The 26719-nt window shown below is 35.1% G+C and overlaps 1 protein-coding gene across 3 annotated transcripts in view; it reads left to right on the top strand.

Annotated features, from left to right (window-relative positions):
* The window catches only part of LOC126971096 (coiled-coil domain-containing protein 39), a 36745-nt gene that overhangs the window by 1296 nt on the left and 8730 nt on the right, over positions 1-26719 (top strand). Inside the window, exons 4-17 of one of the 3 annotated variants that reach the window (XM_050817229.1) lie at positions 1779-1936; positions 2531-2650; positions 4997-5098; positions 5753-5944; positions 6672-6797; positions 7687-7776; positions 8887-9013; positions 9477-9565; positions 10029-10126; positions 11589-11718; positions 11915-12109; positions 12573-12712; positions 13290-13365; positions 24715-24874. In XM_050817229.1, the coding sequence (XP_050673186.1) occupies positions 1779-1936; positions 2531-2650; positions 4997-5098; positions 5753-5944; positions 6672-6797; positions 7687-7776; positions 8887-9013; positions 9477-9565; positions 10029-10126; positions 11589-11718; positions 11915-12109; positions 12573-12712; positions 13290-13365; positions 24715-24874 (1803 nt within the window). Of the gene's footprint in view, positions 1-1778; positions 1937-2530; positions 2651-4996; positions 5099-5752; positions 5945-6671; positions 6798-7686; positions 7777-8886; positions 9014-9476; positions 9566-10028; positions 10127-11588; positions 11719-11914; positions 12110-12572; positions 12713-13289; positions 13366-24714; positions 24875-26719 lie in introns of those variants that run through there. The other 2 variants (XM_050817230.1, XM_050817231.1) reach the window with 2 other exon arrangements.

The following is a 26719-nucleotide window of genomic DNA, read 5'->3' as shown; positions in this document are numbered from 1 at the left end:
GTAACTATGTATCAACTAAATACATAAGTTTACTAGCTGACCCAGCAAACGTTGTATTGCCGATATTAAAATCGCGATACAAAAGTAAGTGTTGATCGTAGATGGGTGAAAATTTGAAGTTTTATGTATTTTTTACTGCTGACTCATAATCAAACAAATTGAAAAAAAAAATTTGTGTGGCCTGCCTTAACATTTAGGGAGATGAAAAATAGATGTTGTCCAATTCTCAGCCCTACCCAATATTCACTCAAAATTTCATGAGAATCGGTGAAGCCGATTTGGAGGAGTTCAAAGTTTAACACCATGACACGAGAATTTTATATATTAGAGATAAATGTATAAAGGACAGTATAACACCAACTCATTATCCTTTTTATATTTATAAATAGATTTGATTAATAATTGTAATTCATATTTTTGCTGCTACTAAATAACAGGTATGAATTCTCAATGAAATACCTTATTATGAACTAGAATTTTCTGTAGTTCACTCAGGTGTATAAGTTTTCTTAAAATAGCAATAAATAGGCATCTATACACATAATCTAACAATAATTCTACAACTTTCTCAATATTATTGTAGATGTCTTATTAAACATTAACTTTATTCATTTATTGAGTTGTTAACTATAGTAGTATATTTCGATTTACAATTTTTATATTTATCAATGTAACATGGAATCTTACGTTTTCGAGTAATTAAAGTGTAAATTTCAATAAGTAGCTCAAAATTGTACATGCAATATAAAAATTCTAGATTCAAGTTTTTTTAGTTTCTCTGCATTTTCTGAGAACGATAGTATTGTATGTTTTTTTGCACCATCAAAAAGTAGAGATTTCAATGAATAAATAGCCCACCGAGTTTTTAGAAAAATCTGATATTTTGAAAATTAGGGTTGGAAACACTGGGAGTGGTACAGTTTTATTCAGCAGCTCTTAAGCAAAAAATATTGCCTTTTGTTGGGTGTGTTCATTTACCGGTTTCCCTACATTACATTGCAACTTAAACCATTCCAAGAGTGCCAAGTCAACTCGCTCTTGAGACTACACTCTTACGCATTTAGGTTTTAAAACATTCACACTGAACAAAGGTTCTATCGTGTGATTATTTTTCTTAATTGTGGAAATTGTTGAATGGTTAACACCGCATTCCTTCGCAATAGTTGCATTCGACTCGCCAGCTTCTAAACGTTGTATTATAACACTTTTTTGTTTAAGTAAAAGAGAATTTTTTTGTTTTGTCGAAGCCGTTTTTGTACGCGTACTTATCATCCGCAAATTACTGTCGTAAAATAAACATTAGGCGATGTGCGGGCTTGTTTGAAACGCGGGGCGGAGATATTCTTTTATGATGGGCACCGTAGCTAATGAAATTACTGGGCTAGTGAAACTTAACATGTCTCAAGGTGACGAGCGCAGAGCAGAGTGACGCTCAGAATATTTGGGTTTTTCAAGAATCCTGAGCGATACTGCATTGTAATGGGCAGGCGTATAAATCACCATCAGCTGAACGTCCTGCTCGCCTTATCACTTATTGTCATAGAAAACCGCTCGCCTTTGTTCTAACCGGACAATTTTGTGCGATATTCCGTCGTTAATAGTGGTCGGTCTTTATAAGCGGAGTATTAATAAATGGATGAATGTTCATAGTGGTTCTTAGGAGACATGCCATCCATGCCTCCATCTTTGATGTGATATTTGTTTCATTTTATTTAAATAGCAACAAATTTATAATATAAACATATTATATGCAACTTATTCCATTTCGTTATTTATAGATAAAATTGCTCGTCTTCTCAAGAAGGCTGACTCACTAAAGAGTGAAGTATGTGGCGAGCGTGGAGTCCTGCAGGAATGGAGAGCTGCCCTAGACCGGAGTGCTGGGGATATAACTGCTATTGAGCAGTTTACCAAACAAGATCTATCCAAAATCAAGGTAATCACAGTTTTATTATCACTATTGGAAAAAAATTGAGATGGTTAAGAAACTGAAGTGGCAGTGGGCAGGGCACATAGCTCGATGGACGGTCGTTGGCCCGCCGACAGTGGCATTAAAATTCTCGAAAGCGACCACGTACCGGAAGACGTAGTGTAGGACTCCAAGGTAAGTAGGTTGGATGAGGGCAGCACCGGACTGATCATCATGGCCATCTGTGGGCTTTGTCCAGCTGTGGACGTCTTCCGGCTGAAATGATGATGATCATGATTTTTATGATGATTAAGTAAAAAATTTATACGTCTAGATAGAATGTGACTGCTGCGAAAACGTCGAAAAAAATTGAGGTTGGCAGGTAACCTCTATTTTGAGCAATGCACGCACACTAACACAAAGTCAGACGTAGCTTGTCACGCACACTAAAGTAATAAACCTGGCCTATTTTAATCACTTTTCTTGCAGCAAGAGGCTCTATCTAGATGTTTAAATTGTCTAAGATTACAACTTATTTTTTATTTATATTTAACAATTTTCATAACAATTTCAAGGACTATTCTTCAATCAATAGATTCATAATAAATTGTTTGATTACAGGCATTAGAAACTAAAAGACAAAAGTTGAAGATAGAACATGACTGCATGCAAGAACGTCTTGTCCAACTTGTCTCAAATCTAAACGCTGAGGAGAGAGCATGTGAGAGGATTTCTTTTCAGGTATTACAATATTTTTTCTTCCAAAATACTGGTTCAGAATGTTACTGAAGTCATGAATCATCAAGATTCAAAAACATTTTACTTTTGTAATTCCATCCGAATATCAAAAATCCCACTGAATGTCTTAAAGAAACTGATTGTTCAATTTTCATGTTCCTAGATTCAGTGGTTGTGTTTATGTTTATTATTTATAAATTTATTCGTGGAGGCGTAATATTATATTGGTCATCCTGAAGTGATATTATTCTGATTGTCATGATTAACAGACGTGTTTTGTAACGATGTTTGAGAAAGTTTTAAATGTCTGTTTTGTGTTTATATCGTAACTTATTTTAAAAGTATATATTATCATAAAATCAATGGTATATTTCTCATAATAAAAGAGTTACAATTGCAAAAAGGCGTCGCGAGTTTGCAATAACCTACAGTGCTGCAGTAAAAAACAAATCAAGGAATAAAAAGTGCTTATTTCATCATACTTATAATCAGAAAATGGTGGTTATTTGAGACTGGACTTTTTTTACAACGGAAGCTAACGCGTATGCAGCCTATTCGATTTTTAACAAATGCTGATGTAAAAATAAAGTTGTGTAAATAATTAAATTAAAATTGGTACTTAAACAACCATTTAAAATGATTTTGAGTATTCACTGATTTTAATTTTTCCTCGTATTCGATTTTATTCTATATATAAAAAACTTCTTGCTACTAAACTTTTTAAATTGATTTATAACTGAGCTGCAAAAGTAACCATGGAGCTCGTAAAAGAAAGTTAAAAAAAATATATTTTTTTTCAATACAAGTGTTAGATAATTTTATTTAGGCTGCATTTAGTGCTCGACCGACGGTCAAGCGCTGACGTCGGTCGATAATTTCTCCTTCAATTTGACGCTCTATAATAATAGGGTTAACATGATATCTTCTCCGTCTTCTATTGTGTAATGGCTTGCGTAAGTAGTACGCAAATATTAAAGAGGTTTAAAATGGATTCATTTTTCTTCGCAAATCTGCACGCGTAATCAAGTTTGCTGTCAGCTGAGCACTAAACGTAACATGGTCAGCGCGTATGGTACGCGCTAAGTTCGACCGACATCAACGCTGATCGTCGCGTCGGTCGAGCACTTAATTAGAACAGACATAAGCTTATAATGCCTACTACTCGACTAAGTCGAGTTAACAAGTCTTTTGTGGGCGATGTATATGCTTTTACAACAGGATCCCAGAGAATGTTCAAAACAAAAGTATTACGTTTTTCAAAAGAATTGTTAAAAAATGTTTGTGTGGTAAAGGTTACTATAACATAAATGACTTTCTTAATGATACCACAAATTGGGAAAGGAGCGAGCGCCCTCAGGCTATTAAAGAATAAGTTTAATTGTACAATGTTACTTTGTAAATGTTACTTTAATTGTAAAACATATTTTTGATGAAAAAACAAAGCCCGCTGAGTTTGTTGCGCCCATTCTTCTCAGGCCTGAGGCATTCATTTTGGAATGGGTGGTAGTTTTTTGACTTCAATAAGTGATTTCACATCCTATTTTGAATAAAAATATTTGAATTTAAATTTGAATGCAGCCTCAGCTTTCGTACTACATCCGATCAGAGTCCGATCCGTATCCGTAAAAACACGGTCAGAAATAGTCGTACAACACTATTTCTACGGTTGACGGAAAGAAATCGGATGACGGAAGTCGTATCTAGTGCGTCTAGTTTACGCAAACAAATAGTTCTACGACTACTCCCGACCGTGTTTTCACGGACTCTGATCGGATGTAGTGTGAAAGCGCTCTTACAGCTTAGTTTAGATTTATAAGTCATCGATTTGAACGATCTTCATCCCATGAACAGCAGCAAATTTAATTGAATTTCTCAATTTTTACTCTTATATTTACAGAATAATTTATTATTTGTTATTTTCTATTTACCTATGTACTTACATTTTTGGAATAAACATATTTAATTATTTGGTTTGTTTGGGAAATACGATTGCAAACTGGGTAACGTTAAAAACCCTTGACTTCGGCTGGGGCTTGTTAATGACAGCTCGTTTCCAATAACCTACTTTCTATCCTTGTATCACAATGTACTGTGTTGTGTCAATTATTGTATATCATACCATAATATGTCTTATCATTTACAAATTTTGGTACGTACATTATAGACGCCACAGTACACTCAGCATACACTACGTAGGTACTATCAGCAGTATTTTTAATATATGTATTTCCATGCAAACCTGCGCACAAGATTAAGTGAATTTGAATACAATATTGATATTATTAAACAGTGAATTGGTGCAGTCTAAAATAAGTATCTAAAATTTGTAACTCTTTGTTGTAAATTTAGGTAATTGAAGGCATGGAGCAAAGGAAGCAAATGATGCAGATGTGGGCAGGAGCTGTTGAAAATTTACGACAGCGAGACACGGATATTAGACATATTAGAGAGGTATATATGTATGATGTCAACTAGTAACCGCAATAATTAAAGTTCTTTATTTAAATCGGCTTTACTCACAACTCATCGGTGTTGGTACCAACTAGTTTCGGACCATTCGGAGGACCATTGTGAGTTTGCTAATAAAGCTAATTTAATGTCTTACGATACTTTTAATAATATAATAAGTTCTGCGAGATCGGTGTCGGGCCTTCTCCATTTTCAGTGCATGTTTACTACTCCCCAAGTTGTGTTTACTAAACTTTATTATAGAGAATGAGTGGCAAAAGTATTGTGAATGCCAGAGCACAAAAGCAAAAGATCTCAATATTTTTTGAAGTTAAACTGGTTTAAGCGCGCCATGAGAGAGTACAATTTTTCTAAAGTTGCGCGAAGAATGTATGGCGTGATTTATAGTACATTTATTTTATAACTGATATCTTATTAGTTCAACATTTATTTATTTATTTATTGTGATTCATGTACCTATTACACATTGACTTAAATTAGTTACATTTATTTGTACTTCTTCTTTACTTACTTTACATGACTAAACTACAATCCAATACCACAGTATTTCAGTGCATTACTGTTTAAGCGGGTAGACGCAGAACTATCCTGAAATAAAATTGTTAATGTTAGTTTGTAAGCGACTCCGTTTTACAGGATTATGCCGTTTTGGAGGCCGAAGCGAACAATATGGCGGAGCAGTGTCGCGAGCAACAGGCATTCTGTGACCAGCAGAAAGGAAACAACGCGGACATCATGAAGGAAAACGTGGCGCTGAATAACCAGCTCTCGCAGCTACGCATGGCGTACCAGGAAACGGCCGCGAACAACGTCACGTGGGATAGCGAGGTGAAATAATTGTACTGTGATTTAGTGCGTAGTAGCACATGAGTAAATAAACGGTACAGAGACTTACCATCTTAAGAGCGGGAAAAATTGTTATCTATTTGGTAGAGTTGTCACAAAAAGTTAAGATAAAATAAACAAAACATTTTATATCAGTTTTTTTTATTGGGGTTGATCATCAATATTAAATAAACTTAAAAATGATAAAAGTAGATAAGATTACTTTAAAATTAAAAATTACTAGTGGGCAAATATTAATGATTATTATGTTAATGGAATTGCCTTCATCTCGTGTCACTTGTAAGTTCCTTATTTTAAAAACTTAATGTTATCATTTCAAGTTCATAATAAACTAAATATTAATTTTATGTTTTCAATGTGACCTAGTATATTTGGATTGATCTTGCATCTACTGTACTGAGTAGGTACTCAAACTTTTATGTATTACTTAGTAATTTACATTATTTTTTTTTACTTATTCGTAAGGCGTTGAGTATTTGACGTTTGAGTATTTTTGATGCATTACTTAATATATAATATTATATGCTTATCAATAAACAAAATAAAGTTGTTTCTATTGGCAAGCGAATTTTATGAGATTGTACCGATTGATTCGCATTAGCCTTAGATGTATTCTTGGTTTGTCTACGCCCCCCCCCCTTTAACAAAATCCTCTTGGTGGGCGGCATTAATGCTCTGGATTTATAATGTTCTTATCGTTATTTTAAAGAACCAAGGACTCCAGCGAGTGCTGAGCAACATGAGTAACAGTTTGGACAAGCTGCACTCTGAGAACAGGAAGATACTGGAAGACCAGAGGCGGAAAGACGAGGCACTGAGCACAGTACAGAGTAAAGTTAGTATTTGTTTCTTTTAGAGAGTATTGTAGTAAAAAAGAAAAATAAATACGCTTACTTACTTAATAATATTTAAATTTTTAAGGCATATTTTTTTCTAATCTTTAATATAATATGTGTTACCTAATCTATAAATATATAAAAGAGAATGTATGTTTGTATGTTCCCTAATAACTCTTAAACTATTCGACCGATCTCAATCAAATCTTTTGTAATAGATTCGTTGAAGCTCAAGGAAGGTTTACGTCTTACGTTTGTGTCACGATTCCACCCACGCATTTACCATATCTCTCGAGCCGTTTATTGACAGAACAACGTCTGTCGGGTCACCTAGTAAGTAATACTGACTCAGGAAAACGACGAGAAGATTTCAAACATTTAAATTGATCATTTATCTTAGATCATTTATACGTCTATATAGACTGCTTTGAAATCGTCGATAAAAATTGAAGTTGACGATTGACCTCTATTTTGAGCAATGCACGCACACTTACACAAAGTGACATACAAAATGCGAATGTAAGACGAAGCTTGTTACGCACACTAAAGTAATAAACCTGGCCTGTTTTCATCGGTTGTCTAATAGCAAGAGACTATCTAGACGTATAAATTATCTAATTATATAGGTATGTTTGTTCTTTTCTTTAACATGACTTGATCGAGATGGTTCATTAGCTGTAATTAATAAAAACCTGCTTTTCGCGTTAGAAGATCACCAAGTAATTTCTTTTTTAACAATAGGATTTTTCAAAATATGTCATGTCACATACAAGTTAAACTTGATTCTAGTGCTTTTGTGCGTGTTTGAGTTTATTGGTAAAATTTTAATTAATCTTACCTTCTATTATTTTATATTTCGATCTTTAATAAAATTATAATATATTGCAGATAAGAGAGCTGAAGGAGAAGTTGACGGAGTCCTTAGACAAGTCAAAGTCTGCTGAAAAGAGAGCTAAAGAATTGGAGGACATGTTGAATGTAAGTTTAATAGTATTGTATAGTAATGTGAATATAGGTAACTATAATTGTGTATAAATGGTATGTGTTGGCCAGTAATTCTGTCTAAACGACATTTCATTAGGGAAAAAAGTAAATTAATTTTTCGCAGAGGCAATTCCAAAGGCGTGTGAAGCATTTTTCCAAGAAAAGCCCTGCCCATCACAATGCAGTGCCATTCATTTATTTTAAGATTTTTGATTCAATCAAAATTCTGAGTGTCATCGCAATTGCGCTCATCCCTTTGAGGCATAAGATATTAAGTCTCTTTAGCCCAGTAATTTCACTAGCTACGACGACTTCCAAACGGCAACACAATAATGGTTGCATATTAACTTTTGACGACAAAAAATCGCCGCTGTGCCTTGCCTGTATCCGGTGATGGTAGCTTTTACGGATCCGTATTGTAGTGGCCAGAATTAAAAACAAAATACAGTTCGAATAAAATTGATCATAGATTAGGGTCTGGCTAACTGAAGTTGGCAATGGAATTATTTGTAAACTTTTGACATACCATATATAATCTCTCGTCAAGGACAATTTGACAAACAATATCGCGAATGTTTAGTATGACCGTTTTGTTTTGATACTTTGTTAAATTATTGTAGTGTCGAAATATTAAAAATACGAATGTCGTTCTCGGACCGAGATGCCATCGATTTGATTCTTCGAGCTTATCAAAATTGGAAGACAAAAAGAAATCATATCGGCGAATTTCAGTAAAATAAATTTCGTGATTTTTAATAATAGACATTTTTTGTCGCACTCATTGTCGCGAACCGAAAAGCGTGTCACGCCAGGACAAACCCAGCGCGCGAAGCGAGGCGTGAGTGAGATAGTTGTATTATTACTGGCTTTGTATGCACGACGTCAAACAGAGAGCGAATGCGAGGAGCGAAGCACGTCGGTGGTGTTTATTTACAAAATTCTGACATGAGTGGCGTCCTGCAACGGTTTGCTGAGCCTACTTTGTAGTTTTAGGTTCCCGCTTCAGTTCGCATTCTCCAATATCTTTATTACAACATAAGCTGCAAACTCATTAACTACAAAACAGGTTTTGCTCCAAAAATCATCCTGTTTGCCATCTTATAGGAAGAAGAGCGATACGCGAGTCAAGTGACGCAAAGCCAACAGCGCGCTATGCATTGCTCGTTCGTCGAGCAACAGAAGTTATTGGCTCTTAAAAACGAGGAGAAAATCTTCCATATGCAGCTAAAAGGTAAAATCATAAACATTAGTATGTATAATCCCCGCGCGTTGAGAATCGAACAAAACCTCTTGGTGACATCATTTTGACGCCAATATTACCAATTGTAAAATTTACACGATTTTCCTATTATTTTTTGATTTGTCTACTATTTGATGTTTTGTGTTGAAATATTAATATGTCTCTATGCTAAATCATGAAACCAAGAACAAGAACAACGTAAGAAATAAAAGAAACTATACGTTAATTTTTGTGTAATTTTATGAAAAAAGCATCCGACTTTTTAATTTATAATTCGCCATTAACTAAGCTGTTATGAATTAAATATAATTTATTTCAGTTAATGTATGTAATACGTATATTAAATTGTAATATTTATAGGCAACTTTCTAACACTGATTATCTAATAGGTACACAATTAATGTTTGTTTTAACACTCTCATTGGCACCTGTCACATTTGATGTCATATTATAGCATCGAAGGCGATTATGAGCAAGCTGGATAGCAAGCAGCTCAGTATGGAGAGAGTTCTACAGTCACAGAAGGAATCCCTCTACTCTATTGTGAGTATGCTGTTTAACCGTGAAATTTATTTGTTTGTTAATACTTATTTAATTTTTTACTTACTTACAAAGTGAATGTAAGAAGAAAAAAAAATGTTAGTTTACCATTGTGAATATTTAAACCTTAGACCATTTATACGTCTAAAAATACATCTGTGAAACCAATGAAAGAGTTGAGGTAAACTGCTAACTACCACAAAGTGACATACAAATCGCGCGTGGAAGACGTAGCTTGTCACGCACAATAAGTAATAAACCTGGCCTGTTTTCATCGGTTGTCTAGCAGCAAGAGGGTCTGTCGAGACATATAAATTATGTAAGATTTAAATCTACACATGGATAAACCGTGTGGTGTAGCTAGTATAAACTCAAGATTCTCTAAAAAAAGATAATAAATATATGGTTTAGTAAGTAAACACGAGTATTTGATACACATATGATGGTAATGTATCCAAACTTGCAGTGTTACCAAGTGGAAACGATTGGCGCACGCGTTGCCCATATGGAAGGTGCCCAAGCTGAAAAAGAATGTTCCGCGGAACTTGTTGAAAAAGAAAACAGGTCCTTACGAAATTATTAATATTATGCACTGATTCACGTGTGCAGTACACTATCCTCATATCTGTCTAGTTAGCACATGAGTAACTAGGTACAGTGGATAAGCTTCTTAAGAGCCGACAAAATTGTTACCTATTTTGGTAGGGTTGTCACAAAAAATTAAGATAAATTAAACAAAACATTTTTTTAAAGACAGACTGAAAGCAAGAAATAAGAACCATGTATTGATCATGATAAACTTTCATTAAAAATGCTGTTTTAACATAAGCTAAAACAAATAAGTATTAAACGTTTCATGTCCATATGTTGAAGAGTTCCCTCCTATTAAAGCTTGCAATTAATAAAACAATTGTTGTCTTGCAATTATAAAACGTGTGTCGCGCTAACCTTGAGATTGTCAACTGTCTGTGCGATCGGCAAACTGTTATTTCCGGTTCTCGTCGCTTCTCGCCGCGTACGCAACAAGCGGCCAGTGGACACTGACACCCTGATAATTGTAGCAGTGCAACCATTTCGCGTGGTTGTATGAAGCTTACCATCTGTACCCTTTAGTTAATCATGTGGTTATAGTTGTTAAATATTATATTGTATTAGCATTTATTATGTACCTACTAAAAGTATCTATCCAGTAGTTTATCCGTGATGCGCGCACAACCTCTATCATTTTATTTATATAGATAAAATAAAGTTTTGCACTATACATTGAATCACTTAGATATATAAATTCACAAATAGCTAGTAATGCTACATACTAGCTATCATATAGTATATCTATAACAATATACATAATTATTTCAAGTGTTTCTTGAGTTCGAGTTAAATAAAATCAACCCAATTTTTTTAAATTAGCAAATTGATTTGCGCTTTATATGTTATTTGGTCTTGTTTTCTCACCAATTGCTATAGTTGGTGAAATAAAATATATTATGTGAATATGTGTTGTTACAATATGGTACTTTTTTACTGTCTAAGTAGGTTCTTATTCTTGATCAGCCACTGTGGAATCAAACGCTCCCATTTTTCATTTTCTTAGGGACTGTCTTCTTTATGGTCTATTTCATGGTAAATTTATTTGTTTATTTATTCACTTTGTCATAGCATAAGCTTTATTTATTAATTTCATTTTTTATATTTCTTGGGGATTTTCTTCATGGTCTAATACATGGTGACTTTATTTATTCCCTTTTTCTTTTTCTTAGAGACTATCTTCTTCATAGTCTATTTGATGGCAGCTTTATTGCTTTATTTAGTCCCCTTTTTATAGCTGATGCTTTATTTATTTATTTACTTTTTTCTTTTTCCTAGGATCTGTCTTCTTCATGGTCTATTTAATGGTAGCTTAATTTCCTTAATTATTCCTTTTTTCTTTCTTTCTTTTTCTTAGTGACTGTCTTCTTCATGGTACCTATCTTTTGAATACAGCATTCGAGATCCGAGTAATTTTCGATTGTTGTGAATATTCCAGACTGCGGGAGGTTCAGTCACGACACGCGGCGCGAGTGGCGATCCTCGAACGTCACACAGGGAAGCTTCAGGACGATATGCGGCGACTCACACGAGAACTGGAGGTCAGGAGCACGGAGCTCATTAAACTGGTTTGTGTTGCTCTGTTAATAATAACTCCTATCTTACTCTAGCCAAAACATTTCAAGCCGTCTTTATAGGGCACTAAAATTTCATCAGTATTTACGCATAGATATTAATATTTTTTTATAATGATGTAGGTATGTATGTGTACTTGCAAAATGTTAATTATGGTGATTACTGAAGTATATTATGTTGCAATGACAGCAAAGCCGTTTGAAGACGTCGATGTTGAACGTAGATGGAGGCGAGAAGGAGCTGAACGCAAGACGTGACGCGTGGCGTCGCTCGCGGGTCGAGGACGCGCTACTGAGGCTACGGGTGGCGCACGCAACCAGGGCGTTGGCTGGCCTCGACGACACCGCCTTCACCATAGACAAACAGAGGCTTCATCTCGACGCGGTGAGTATATCATTAAATAAAGGTGGCGTATTATAATGCGCTGGTGCTCCCAGGGTTCTGGATAACCCAAAATAAAAAACAGCACCCATAAAGCAACACGGACACCAGCGGATTAGAGGGTAGTAGCCATACACAGTATACAATATCATTATCATCATCAACCGGAAGACGTCCACTACTGGACAAAGGTCTCGGACAAAGATTTCCACGGCGATCGGTCTTGCGCTGCCCTCATCCAACGTATTCCCGCGACCTTGACTAGATCGTCGGACCATATTATGGGAGCCTTCCAACACATATACAATATCGTTGAAATAAAATATATAAATAGAACTTAATATCATATTAACTAATCAGATTAATAATATTGGTGACACTTTTAAGCCGAAATATTGTCCAAAGGAACCTCATAACCTAATAATATAATAATAATCATGTTCTAACGCTAACTACCACTAACCAGGCCATGAACGAGCGTCTGGTGGAGATCGCAGCACGTCGCGACATGTTCAGCGTTCAAAAACGCGCGCTCTTAGAAGACATCGGCAAGCTGCGCAGTGAGATACGTGAGCGGGAGAACCGGATCGAGCAACTTGTTAAGAGGTCACCACCAACATATTTAATTATCTTGTCACCCGACTTCAAAAAAGGAGGAGGTTCTCAATTCGACTGTATATTTTTTATGTTTTTTACCTCAGAACATTCGACTGGGTGAACCGATTTTGATGACCCTTTTTTTATCTGAAAGCTTCTCTTGTGGTGCCATTTCAATTGGTCCAGTTCTTACAATAGCATCCATGAGAAGACCAGATAAGTCTTAAATTTGCATTAAGTTTGTGCGCGACAAATGGACAAATAACTCAATATCACGCCAACCGATTTTGTTGGATATTTTTTACTGGAAAGAATGTCTTTTAAGGGTAGTTTTGAGTTTGGTCCAGTTCTGATTATGGGAACCACGACAAAGTAATGGAACTCTTCAATTCTAAGGAGCAAATTAACGATATCCGGCCGAATGTTTTTTTATGCTATCCGGATATTTGAGTCACGTACCGTACCGTCGATATTTTCTGTCTACACTGTTCGTAATTTTTTGCGCTTTCTGGTGATGTATATAACACTAAGTATGTAGTAACTAGTTGTATTAAAGTAGTTTAAACCGTATTTTTTTATATTACAGATACGACATCTTCATAGCTTCACTGGGTAAAGATGATGCTGGACAGCAGCTGTCTGTAACATTCTTCAAGATTAAGGTATTTAATATATTATATCCCAGAAGATGTTCAAAACAAAAGTATTACGATATTCAAAAGAATTGTTAAGAAATGTTTGTGTGGTAAAGGTTACTATAACATGAATGACTTTCTTAATGATGCCACAGATCGGGAATGGAGCGACTGCCCGCAGGCTTTAAATAATAAGTTTAATTGTACAATATTACTTTGTAAACATATTATTTGATGAAATAAAGTCCGCTGAGTTTTGTTGTGCCCATTCTTCTCAGGTCTGAGGCATTCTTTTTGGAATGAGTTTTTGACTTTCAATAAAACATGTACTTAGTAGCCATTAACAATTATGACAATCAAGAACATAACCCTTCTTCAACTTCGCACAATCACGATACTTGGTCGATGTCCGCTGGTAAGTTCGAGGTACCTAGAATTAATAACTACTACAGTAAAAAAAATATTGAAGTAGGCTTTACATTGCGGAAATCCATAATTATATAAATGATTTGAATTTTCTTTAGTGTTAATTCCCCCAATATTTGTCTTTTAACAATTCTGGCACGAGACTGAACTGACCGAGTCTCGTGCTAGATTTTGGCGAGACAACATGTCCTGAGGATGCCTCGTGTAGAGGCGAAACAAATATTGGCGGAGTAACACTAAAGAAAACTCAAATCATTTATATAACTACTACGGTGATGGAACTTTGAAAAAACGCTTACCGTATTTACTATCAACCTTGCCTAAAAATTAGATTTTTTATTATATTGTTATCAATATTTGTTAATTACACACGTATAAGGTAGATATAGGTATATACAAGAGATTTGATCCTACAGACATACTGTCCAAATAGTTTTGAGGGACTATGGCTAGCATAAGGTTCTTTCTGTAAATGATTAATAGTAAAAATAAAAATGAGTAAATGCAATTTTTGTGCATCGAAATTCTAATTCTTAACAAAAAAATAAAAATAGCGGCCAAAATTGAAGTGAGTCCTCAATCTTCAGCAAGCAATTCTAAAATTCAAAATCGGTTTGTTGTGCCCGGAGGACCTGCTGTAAAGGAAAACTGAAATTTTTGAAGTGAAAATCTTTAGCCACATTGAGCATTTTTGGTAAGGGGAAAATGGGGTTCGCGATAAATAAATATTTAATATATAATAAAGTTGAAATAGTGTTTTATGCAATGGGGAAACAAACGAGCGTACGGGTCACCTGGTGTTAAGTGATCGTGTGTTACAATGTTCGTGGCTTTTAGAGGCAGCTGTGTTTATCTATTCGATTTAAATACATTGCCCGGTAACAAAGAGGATATAAATACTACGTAATAAGAGGCGAGACTGCCTAAGTATAAATTTAATTTGGTTTAATATAAAACGTGCAGTGATTTGACATAAGTTTTAAATAGTAGTAATTACAGTATTGCGATTGGCAACGAAGTATTCATTTCTGCATTGAGAGTACAAGATTATAAATAAGGTTAAAATTTACACTAAATAAATCATAACGCACAATTTCTTCGTCACTTGAAGAACTCATTATGCACACGTATTTCTCAACGAAAACCGAAATGATTGTGGTTGCAGCGTGTGTGGAAAATGGTTGAAAGTGGTTTCAAATCAATAATTTCAAAAGGGTTTTGTTGCATTTGCGTTTCATCGTGTGTTCTGGGCTTTAGTGAACTCTTAACGGCTGGAGTTTGAACCGGTTTTATTCCAATATAAGACGTGTATACATTACACAGGAACACGTCTGCAGTCTGTCGAATGTCGGGATTGTCGAGTCCGCTAGTGTTATATAAATTAATAAGGCTCAATACTTTTCAAGTACGAACCCTGTACAAAAAATGGTATTCATGTCATATCGACCTTTCGGAAACACGAGGATGCGGGTCACCGTTGAAGACGTATTCAGTTGAATTGACTATAAATCATATACAAACAGTGACAGCGCGTTTTAGTGTACGTTATGTTCGTGCTAGCGCCATCTATGTATTGTGATTGTACAATCAAATATGTAGATTGTAGGTAGTCAGCGACAATGCGGTATTGAGCCCAGAGTCACTTATTTAATTTTGTTTTGTTAATCAGTTTATGTTTAATTAAGTTCCGTTAACCTTCAGTTCAAATTTTCGTGAATTACACGACGGTGCGCGCTAATGTTAGTTGGAGTACAAGTCTATTGAGGAAGAAATTGTCATGAAGATCATGCTCCACTCCACTAGAGTACCAATACATACAAGTACACTAAAAGGCAATATTAGGAGAAGGCAATTTATTGAAACTCATTTTTAGTACATAATATTAAATGTAACAAAATTCTTGTACATCTAATTTCTTTTTTTAATACTTCTAATTTTCTATTTCAAGTTCCAATATTTTTGTTGTTAAGCAATTGTTAATCAAATAATATTAATTTTATATCCCTCTTCTATCATTTCAAGTTGTCTTTTTTTAAAGTCTATGTTGCTATTTATAATTAGGCTATGATCATCACATCTGTAAAAATTTTATTGTAAGTAATGCATGTAAAGGAAATACATCAATGTTAATATCATGAAATACCTGTTTGGTTGGCTCTTTTTTTCTCTCTATAGCAGGGTCACTTTTATCAGTACCCATATTGACAAACTTTATTTCTATTATTTAATTGTTAAATATCACTTAGTATTATTATAGTTTAAATTTAATTACTTTTATTGCAAGTGACTTGCCTTGTAAGGGCATAATAATATTATAGAGCTTATGTATAAAATACTGTTGGGAATGGTTTTTGGGTAAACTTATATATTTCTTTGTAATTTATTTCATAAGCTCACAATTTAGCTTTATTTCTTTACATTCTTTTTGTGGTTCCTTTTTTTACTTTCGCAAGACAAAACTTTTAAGTATTTTTTTTGCATCAGTTTGAATATCATATTGCATAAATAAAATGTAAAATGTTGAAGGTGTAAATATTTATTTGTAAGAGTGGCAATAATTTTCTTGCCAATTCATTAAATCTCAGACTTTTACAAAATGGTTCTAAATGATAAAATATTTAACATTTGACATTTAAAAGTGGAATTTTTTGACCTATTTTGAATAAATTATTTTTTGTTTGTATGTTTATTTATTTATTTATTTACTTGTTGTAATGTCTCAGTCAAATTGGTCAAATAATTAATATATTTAAAGTATTATTATTAGTAAGGGAGGTTTCTCTTAATTTTTTATAGAAGGTTTGCTGATACTAGTGCTTAGGTTAGTACAAAACTAAGCTAGTACAAAGTAAATTTTTTTGTGTTTTATACAGCAGGGTTTCCAGAAATCCACCTGATTGATAATTACTAATTATCCCATGAGTTGTAAAACAAGACAGTGAATTATTTTTGGATGTATATAACAAATAAAAGTGATGAATAAATAAATTATTATGTTGCAAAAAGTGAACAAAATTAATATAGATTTTTTTTAAATATTAGTTTTTTTCCTTATTTAACCTCCTGAGTCTTGAAGTGCTATATTTACAACATCCAAAAAAATAAAAAAAATTGCTGAAATGTATCAGTTTCGCAAAAATTCATTGTTAGAAATATAACCTTACTATACAAAGGGAGTAAAAAAGCTAAAAGTTACTGCTCTCTGTCACTTGTTTCAAACAGAAAATGGTGTCACACCCAGGTAAAACGCGTGCGCCGTCCAACAGGGGTAAGTTAATCAATTATAATCATTCCTTTTCTTGCAACCTTCAAAATTTTTGCCATCGATATAGATATATGTGTATGAGTACAACAATCTGTTGCTATTATTTTACTATATTATCCATATAACCCAATTTTATTGGTTGAAGTCCACCGATGTTCTTTTTTTAGAACATGAGGTTCCTACATGGTGAGATTCGTTTTTTGAATGTACTTATTTTAGGTCTTTCGTTCTTTAATTTAGTTTGTTTTGTTGTTGTAGTTTTAAATGAGGATCAAATTCTAGAGGATTTGGACAAAAGTGAGGGAGATTTCAGTGCTTCTGATGACGACGAAATATATGAGCCACCTCAACATCGCGCCAATTCAGATTGAGTTGTGCTGAACAGTTCCAAATCAGATGAATTCATTTCAGAATCTGATGGTAATTTACCATCCCAACCTTCATCGCCAGCACTTTCCTGGTCTTCATTGACTCGGGGACGATCGAGTTCTAGGACAGCAAGAACACAACAGTCAGGCAGAGCTATAGGGAAGAGAGTACGTCTGGTACGACTGCGCGGAAGGAGGAGAGAGAGAATTACTTCCCCAAAAAGAAGTTGATGAAAGAATTAAGTAACCGTAGTTTCAATGCTAGTGGTACCATCATGAAGAATCGCGTGCCTCAGGACTGCATCATGACCGCTGACAATGAGTTTTTGAAACTGAACCGTGGAACTACTGAGGCTTTTCAACACGGAAAAATTACTATCACCATAGGGTTAGACAACAAGGCAGTTTTACTTATGTCAACTTGTTTAGCTGGCAAAATGTACGTGTACATATGTGTACGCGTTGGAATAAAGAGATTAAAAGATATTTGCAAGACCTGAAATCATCAGAATATACAACGCCAAGATGAGTGGCGTTGATTTGGGAGAGAGAATGATAGCGGTCTGCCCGACACGAGCGCGAACTCGTAAATGGACAATCAGGTTTATCTCCCACATGATCAGTATCGAACTCCAGGATCATGAACAACGTCGTGAACATGATGTTCCCTTGCATAAAATACCTCAGCTCCATGAGTTCAAATTAAAATTGGGCTATAAAATCATCGAAGCTAATATAGTGTCGTCGGATGAAGAGGAGTCTTTTGAGGAACACTTAGAACTGCCTAGCCAGCAAAAAAAGAGACGAGTCACGATAAATCCACTGTCGACCTTGGAGAAGAGAAAGTCTTAAGCTCACTATATGTAAAAATTTGCGAAAAAGCAGCAGAGATGTCATAACGAGGAATGGAATAAAAAACCCACAGCTAAATGCCGCTTCTGACAAGTTTTCCTAGGTCTAAATAGTTTCAGGAATTATTTTCCTCAATACCATGGATTCACTGACTCTGAATCAGATAAATCATTTCTATAATCACACATTTAAATACTATTACATTCAATGAAGTTTTGTATAGCTGCAGCTTGATTATCTAGACCAAAACAGTTATTACGTTTTTAAGATTTTTTATGTTAGCAGTTAGTCAGTAGACTAGCACTGAAAGTAGTATTTGTTTTTTTATTATAAGAGTTAATAATTTTGTATTTTTATGTATTTATTTATTTTATTAAGATACCGAAGCGTTCATTATTAATAAATATACGTCTGCATACAAATTGTTTTATTTTCTTAAAGAGAACGAAAGTCCTAAAGTAAGTACATCAAAACAATTAAATCTCAATAGTACGAAACTGATGTCCTATTTATAGTACCTACGTCGGGAAAATCCGGATTTTTACACCAAATATTTTTTTTTACATTTTTTCTTGCTTCTATACTCTGCAAATACGTAATCTTTAAAAATTCAGGTAATAATAAGTAAAACTCATACCCTCGCACTCAGGAGGTTAACTGTTTTGTATTTTTTTTAAATATTCAAATAATAGGTAAGATAAACCTTGTTAGCTATGATACTAGACTCTTGATTTACCTCATTAATTATTATCACTCTATCATTCAATACCTAATATGTGCCGACTCGGTAATAAGTTGATTTAAAATTTCCTTAAGGCGTATGTGCATCAAGAGGTTTTCTCCGTGTAACTGTTCTTTATTGAGTGAATGTAAATGAACAAAAAAAATATATGTTATTTATTGGACATTCAATTTTAGTTTGAACGTTTTAAATAATTCTTATGTTATAAATAGATGAAAAAAAATATCAAAGTGACGCCTTTTTTGTTTGAATTTTTGTAACTATGTACTTCTAAACGACATTGAATTTCAGTATTTTTCTTTCGCATACATTTATGACTAGACTTTTTTCACAAAGTGTACGATTGGCGACTCAATATAATGACTTATTTGAATAAAAATAGCTATTCTTTGTTTTCTACATAAATTCGCATGGGCGGATCCGTGCGCGGGCGACGGGCGATTGTGTAAGTCAGACTGTCGGACGGAGCGGTCACGCTACTTGTTGTAATTTTTTGGTGCACTAATTCGCGCATCCCGCCTTACGCGGTGTCCTACGTGGGCGAATCAACGCGAACGCGATTGCGAAACGATCCGATGCGAATTTAATGCGGTGCGGAGCGATGCGGCTACTCTGTCCTACGTGCGCGCGAACCGTCCCCTCCGCGCCCTCCGCCGCCGTTCAGTTCAGTTAGCATTAATCGTTTGCCATGGACGGACGGAAGCTAATGTTGTTGGAAAATTCATATCTTAAATATGAGATATTGAAGAAGTGTATAAAGCTGAGAAATGGAACTAATACTGTGTACTTAGAAAGGCATACTCATGGGGAATTTCATAATTTGTACCAGGATTAACGTACTCAACCCCTGTTGTTCAAGGAATATTGTCGAATGTTACCTACAATGTTTGACTATATTGTACAAGCCATTAAACCTGTTCTGCAATTTACTACAACAAATTTTCAGGAACCTATTTCTGTAGAAGAACGACTTATGGTGACTTTGAGGTAAGAAAACTATGAAATAAATGTTAGAGATTATATATAATATTAATTAGTAAGTATGTACATACTTTTAAAAAAGACATGGCCTCAAAATGTGGCCATGTGCCTGTATACTTCGGCTCATTATCGGCGTCAGTCCCAGAACGTGGCTTAGGATTTTTTTTTAATTCTTTACTAAACGTGTCTCTCAAATTTTTCCATTTTTTCTTAGTCATTTCACCTGAAAGAAGAATAGGAATTATAACTTAATATTTTGCATTATTTCAGGTATTTGGGCCACAGGTATACAATTTCGGCAACTCGCTTTCTCGTTCAGAATTTCAAAATCTGCTATTTCTACAATCGTACCACAAGTTTGCAAAGCTATATGGACTCAATTAGTTAGGAAACACATGCCCGAACCTTCAGAAGATAGCTTTAAAAACATAGCGCAATGTTTTTGGGACAGATGGCAGTTTCCTAATTGCATTGGATGTATTGACGGAAAGCACATTCGCATAATAAAACCAAAAAAGAGTGGTTCCATGTATTATAATTACAAATCCTTTTTTTCGATTGGGTTGTTAGCAGTCACTGACGCAAATTATAAGTTTGTAATGATTAATGTGGGTTCCTATGGAAAAGACAACGATGCCGGTGTTTTTGAGGAATGCCCCTTTCGAATAGCAATAGAACAAGGAAGACTAAAAATACCTAAAGAACAAGTATTATAATTCTCAAAGAAGATACAATGCTACATCACGAGCAGCCGCACAGGCAAGAGAAAACTTTAAACTGTATTTTGAGCAACATCCTTTGCTAAGAATGTAATAATAATAAAGAAATATGTTGTACTTGTAGTCCCAATTATTTTAGCCACAGCCTCCCATTCGCGGTGCGATAATAAACGGTTGTGGTAACTTTTATTCCTTTTGTCCCATAATGTAGGACGTTCTTGGATAGCAATAATAAGATTTTCTACTTCCGACATTACTACTTAATTTTTGCTTGAAAAAAATATGGCCGACGCTTCCACTTCGCGCAAAAATATCAAGCCAACTGATCGCGTTCGCTTCATTTCGCGCCGCTCCGCACCGCACCCCACGTGCGTTTGGTCACGTAGGCCACTTCAATAGGTTTCGAATGTTTGTTGTTTTCGCGCCGCGCCGCGCCGCTTCGCGTTCGCGTTGATTCGCCCACGTAGGACACCGCGTTAGTGACACTTGTTTTATTTTAGTTTAAGGTACTTATTGTGTAAATAATAACATTTCATTTTCCGCATTTGGACTCTTATTTATATTGACTAGTTTAGTAGGTAAGGTTTTAAATTATTGTAGTGTACTATATTGATAGTATTGCTGTATATCGAAAATATCGATAGCTTATCGATATTATTTGGCCTCAATAATCGATATCCTATTAATAGAGGACTTCGACATAGGCCTCCTCCAAAGACTTCCATCTTTCTCTCTCTCACTCTCGCCATTCTCATCGATTCTGGGCCAGTCACTCTCTTAAGGTCATCCTCCCATCGTTTTATTTGTCGCCCTTTGCTTCTTTTGCATTCTCGTGGATACCACTCTGTTATGATTTTTGTAAATTTTTTCCTTTTGTCACGTAGCATATGTCTCGCCCATTTCCACTTTAATATTTTGCACACAGTTTTGACATCTTTGAATTTATTTGTCCTCTTAATTTTTGTTTTTTATTTTTATTTTATCTCTTCTTTTAATTGCAATAACACTTCTTTCGATTCCGTTTTGGCAGATTTCGATTTTTTTTTCAACAACTTTTCTGTTAATACCCATTTTTGGCAACCATACGTTAGACATGGCAAAATGCAGGTATTATATACTGTTTTTTTTTTTTTAATTTTCTGCATTTTTCATAATCTCGCTAAGGGACCAAAATCTTTTCCAGGTGTTGGCTATCCTTCTGTCAATTTCTCTAGACATGGTGTCAGTTGCGGCTATAAGCTGACCTAGATAAATATACTACTTTACATATTCTTTATTTATCGTATTTACTGTGATGTTATAGGTGTGCGAACCATTGGTCAAAATTTTTGTTTTAGTTGTATTCATCGAAAGTCCTGCAATGGCACTTTGATCTGACAGTTGTTGTAACACTTGCTCAAGGGTTTTTGGACATTCAGAAAATAATCTGCGAAACGAAGGTAAGTTAGCTTTTCGCCATTGATGTTGATTCCATTCATATCCCATTCTAGGTTTCTGAAGATCATTTCATCACCCTGGCGGACGCCTCTCTCTATAGGAAACTCTTCACCAATTGTTTCGAGCCTAACTTGCGCTGTACTTTTTGAATAAATATTTTTAATTATTTGTATATACTTCACTTGTATTCCCTGTCTATGTAGTGCTTGCCAGATATATTCGTGCTCCAAGGAGTCAAGCGCTTTATTATAGTCAACAAATCCCAGATAGTATGAATGATAGAACCTGTATTGTAGTTTCCTAAGGAGGAATACTCGCAGATCAGTCTTGATTCGTGGCTTGTCGTTGTCGCAGCAGAGCGGATAAAAACAGCAATCAGGAAGCATCCACGGTATATTCGGGAACTAGATTGATGTCACAAGCAAGTCTTCAAAATATATGTAGCGGACACGTGGCACACAAAAAACTCTTAAAAGGTTATAGAATCAATCACGGCAGGCAGACAACTCGAAGACAACTTTGTTACTGCTTATTGGCGCGCGAGTCGATTATTCGCACGTATTCAGCGCGCATGCGAGACAACCTAGACCTTTCATGCGTAACTAAATACAATTTCAAGTTAGCAGAAGGCCCAATGCATCAGATGCCGTCATAATTTATCCACATAAATGAAACATTAATATTTTAGTGAACTATACAATGAGCTGCTTCACCAATTAGACATCAAGTTAATTGGTCTATAGTCCCCTATTTCACCTTTATCTCCCTTCTTATGTAGCAATATTATTGTTGATTTCATCCAGTCTTTGGGAATTATTCCAATCTCTATAATTTCATTAAATAAGTTCGTTAATAGGGGCACTTACCCATATAGTAGATTAAAGTATTTCATTTGTTACTTGATCATTCCCGGGTGCTTTATCTCTTTTTTGACTATTAATTGCTCTTATTGTTTCAGCCTCTAGTATTTTCGGTATAGGTTCAGAGTCTATTCCGTTACTTACATCTTTCACTTCTTGGTAGTATGTTCTTTGGTTTTATTCCTGACCTTTTATTTGTATAGTTTCCATCCTTTTTTACCCTTAGCATCCAATCCTTTTTGTTAGCCTCTTATTTTTTTTGTCTATTCAAATACTAACATTTATTTTTTTACTGATTTCTGATATTTTGAAATGGTTACTTTTCTTCTGATTATTCTGAAATAGCTCTTTTGTTTCTTGTAGGAGACGTTGTGTTTCAACAGATATTGCTTTTTTGCTCTTAGCATTTACTTTACTAGTTTCTGTTTTCAATAGCTTAATAAATTGTTCGTATTTAGCCTGAATTGGCATATTTATGATTTCAGTATTTTCTTTTAATTTATGTAGTTTATGTAAAAGGTGGTCGCTGTTTCCGGTACAAACTATAGCTCCATTATCGTTATTCAATCTTCTGCCTCTTTTTATAGGTATGCTTGTTAACTTAGCACGAACCATTTTAGGATGGGTGTGAAAATTTAAGCTATGTACGATTGATACATCTTGAAAAATGTTCGTATTGTTAGACATGATGAAATCAATTTCATTCTTTTGCAGTCCATTTGAGGCAATCCAATTCCACCTTTTTGCTATCTTTTTTTGATATAAACTGTTCAAAATTCTCACTTTATTTTCTATAGCAAATGTGGCTAATCTGTTACCATTTTCACTTCTTTTACCTGTTACGTATTTCCCTACAGTGTACTCTTCTCCATTATTACGCTTTCCAATTTTTCCATTAAAGTCGCCCATTACGATAACATTTTTGTGGGAATTTAGAACAGCTTTTCGTAGATCGTCATAAAATCTTTAAATTTTTAGTATTTCTTCTCTTTTATTTGATTCAATTGGCGAGTATGCTTGATTGATAGACCATTTCTTATTATTCTTTATGTTCAAGACTGCTATTCTTTCCGATATACCATTAAATTGTTCGATGTTATTGGCGAGTCTCTTTTTGATTGAAAACCCTACACCGTACAGACCTGGTGTCTCTCCTTTGTGGTATAAAATGTAGTTCCCATGGTCTTCTATGGCTTCTCCAAACATTCTCATTTCGCTGATGCCTATTATATCCCATTTTATTTCTGATAGAGTGAATTCGAGTTCGACACGCTTTTCAGCAGTTCGTAATGATCTTACATTGTATGTAGCAATGCGAGTATCTGAGGTTATATTAAATTTTTTTTTCTTTCTTTAGAGGGTTGTGGTCTTCTTCCCCTTCGATGTCGGCTTGGGGGAGTTATTAATAGAGGACTATCGAACTGATATACTTTTGCGTGTCCTGACTGTCATTTCAATTAGGTAGGTGCATTTTATTTCTATGGTACAACTCGGGCGAATCAACATGACACCTGGCTGAAATGTTGTTTGTGCAATGTACAGTGTGCAAAAAATTTTTTGTTTCCATTTTAATTTCTCGTACGAAAACGTAAAAGTGTGCCAATATTTATTTATTTTATATAAAACGTCAAAAAACTAAGTATTTTTTTTTAAATATAACCATCGACATAGACACTTGACACTCCTTCCATCTTCGTGTACAATGACGTCATATTCATAACAACAGTTCGCGGCGGAGCGCGCGGAGTTACGAGAGCGCGGCGCAGCGCTTGACGCCGACATCGGGCGCCGCGAGCGAGACATCTCCGCGCTGGAGGCGACGCTGCGGGTAGTGCACGCGGCGCATGCGCACTTCATGCACCACATATCGCCGCTGCAGGACGACAGTACGTAGCAGGCTAGCACGCTGTGATGGCCCTTCTGACAATGTATGTCTTAGATACTTCATACGTCTAGATAGAGCCTCTTGGTGCTAGACAACCGATGAAAGCAGGCCAGGTTTAATACTTTAGTGTGCGTGACAAGCTGCGTCTTACACTCGCGATTTATATGTCAATTTGTGTATGTGTGCATTGCTCAAAAAACCTTATTTTTTTTCACAGCTGTCTCAGTCTATCTAAACGTATAAATGATCTAAGGTATGGTATGGTATAAAACAAACTTAATCCTCACTGTATTTTCGTTATGATACGACATGGGTACCTTCAAAAAAAGCTCGTACGAAGACTTTAAAGAGCAGCGACACTCCAGTGTTCCAAGAAACTGTGGGCGGCGATGATCAGGTGATTATTACCTCGATTCTCCATTCTCTTCCATAGAAACAAATAATAATTTGTAATTTTTCTGTACCTATTTTGCACATCTCTTTCTCAACTTAAAGACCGGCAACTCGTTCTTGACTACTGTTTTGAGGATATCCATAGGCGTTTGCCTCACCACTTCCCATAATAAAACGTAAGTATTGCCCTACTCAGTCCTGTCAATGCGAACCTGATCGAAAAGCATATTTGTTTCATCCAACGCATACCGCCTGTAGTAAAACGTTGATGTGGAAATACTTATTTTACCATCTGTTAGTCTCTGTTGATATTTCATCATGTACGTCGAAAAATGTCTCTAGTTGGGCTCTGTTAAAATTATTTGTCGATCAGATTGTTGTTGAAATTGAATCTTTTTTAAATGTAGCTTCAGTTTGTATGATATTCCCGAGCCGAAACTAGACGAAGACACAGCCGTATAAGATACAATATACTATTATGAACTTTTAATTACTTTTGTAAATAAACATGTTCGTTTCATTTTGATATGCATCATTTTTTATTATATTATTAACTTTTACAGCGACAGTACTAATACCCACTCGTTTTAACGGTATCTCGTTAAAATTATACATTAGTATCTTATCATAGTATGTAGGTATGTTATTACTTATGCAACAAATTCACACTGTGCGATTTTTCTTCAAATGCCTTCCGTCTGCAGAAGAGGGCTGTTCGCGCTACTTATAACCTAGGTCCTAAAGAATCATTGAGAGCAAAATTCAAAGAAATTAACATCTTGACTGTTGCTTCTCAATATATTCTTGATAATGTAATGTATGTTCATAGGCACATAAGTGAATTTGCCAGAAACTGTCATAGCCATAATGTTAACACTAGGAACAGACATAAACTTATGATGCCTACTACTCAGCTAAGTCGAGTTAGTAAGTCTTTTGTTAAGACTTTCTTAATGATACCACAGATTGGGAATGGAGTGACCGCTCTCAGGCTATTAAATAATAAGTTTAATTGTACAATATTACTTTGTAAACATATTAATTATTTGATGAAAAAAAAAAGCCCGCTGAGTTTGTTGCGCCCATTCTTCTCAGGTCTGAGGCATTCATTTTGGAATGGGTGGTAGTTTTTGACTTTCAATAAGTGATGTCACATCCTATTTTGAATAAAAATATTTGAATTTGAATTTGGAACCATACTGTACATCGTCGTTGCGGAGTGCGTCCAGATCACATTACAGTGGATAGTAAGCCAGGGTATTCTTGCCACTGAAAATGTGCGGAGTTGACTGACTATTGGGGTGATCTATTCCATATAAATATATGTATTGCAATACATCGTCGTTGCGGAGTGCGTCCAGATCACATCACAGTGAATAGTAAGCCAGAGTATTGTTGGCACAGAAAATGTGCGGAGTTGACTGACCATTGGGGTGATCTATTCCATATAAAT

This window comes from Leptidea sinapis, chromosome 23, assembly GCF_905404315.1.
Source record: "Leptidea sinapis chromosome 23, ilLepSina1.1, whole genome shotgun sequence".
NCBI lineage: Eukaryota > Metazoa > Arthropoda > Insecta > Lepidoptera > Pieridae > Leptidea > Leptidea sinapis.
The sequence above is the reverse complement of the archived record's forward strand: the minus strand, read 5'-3'. Positions and strand labels throughout refer to the sequence as shown.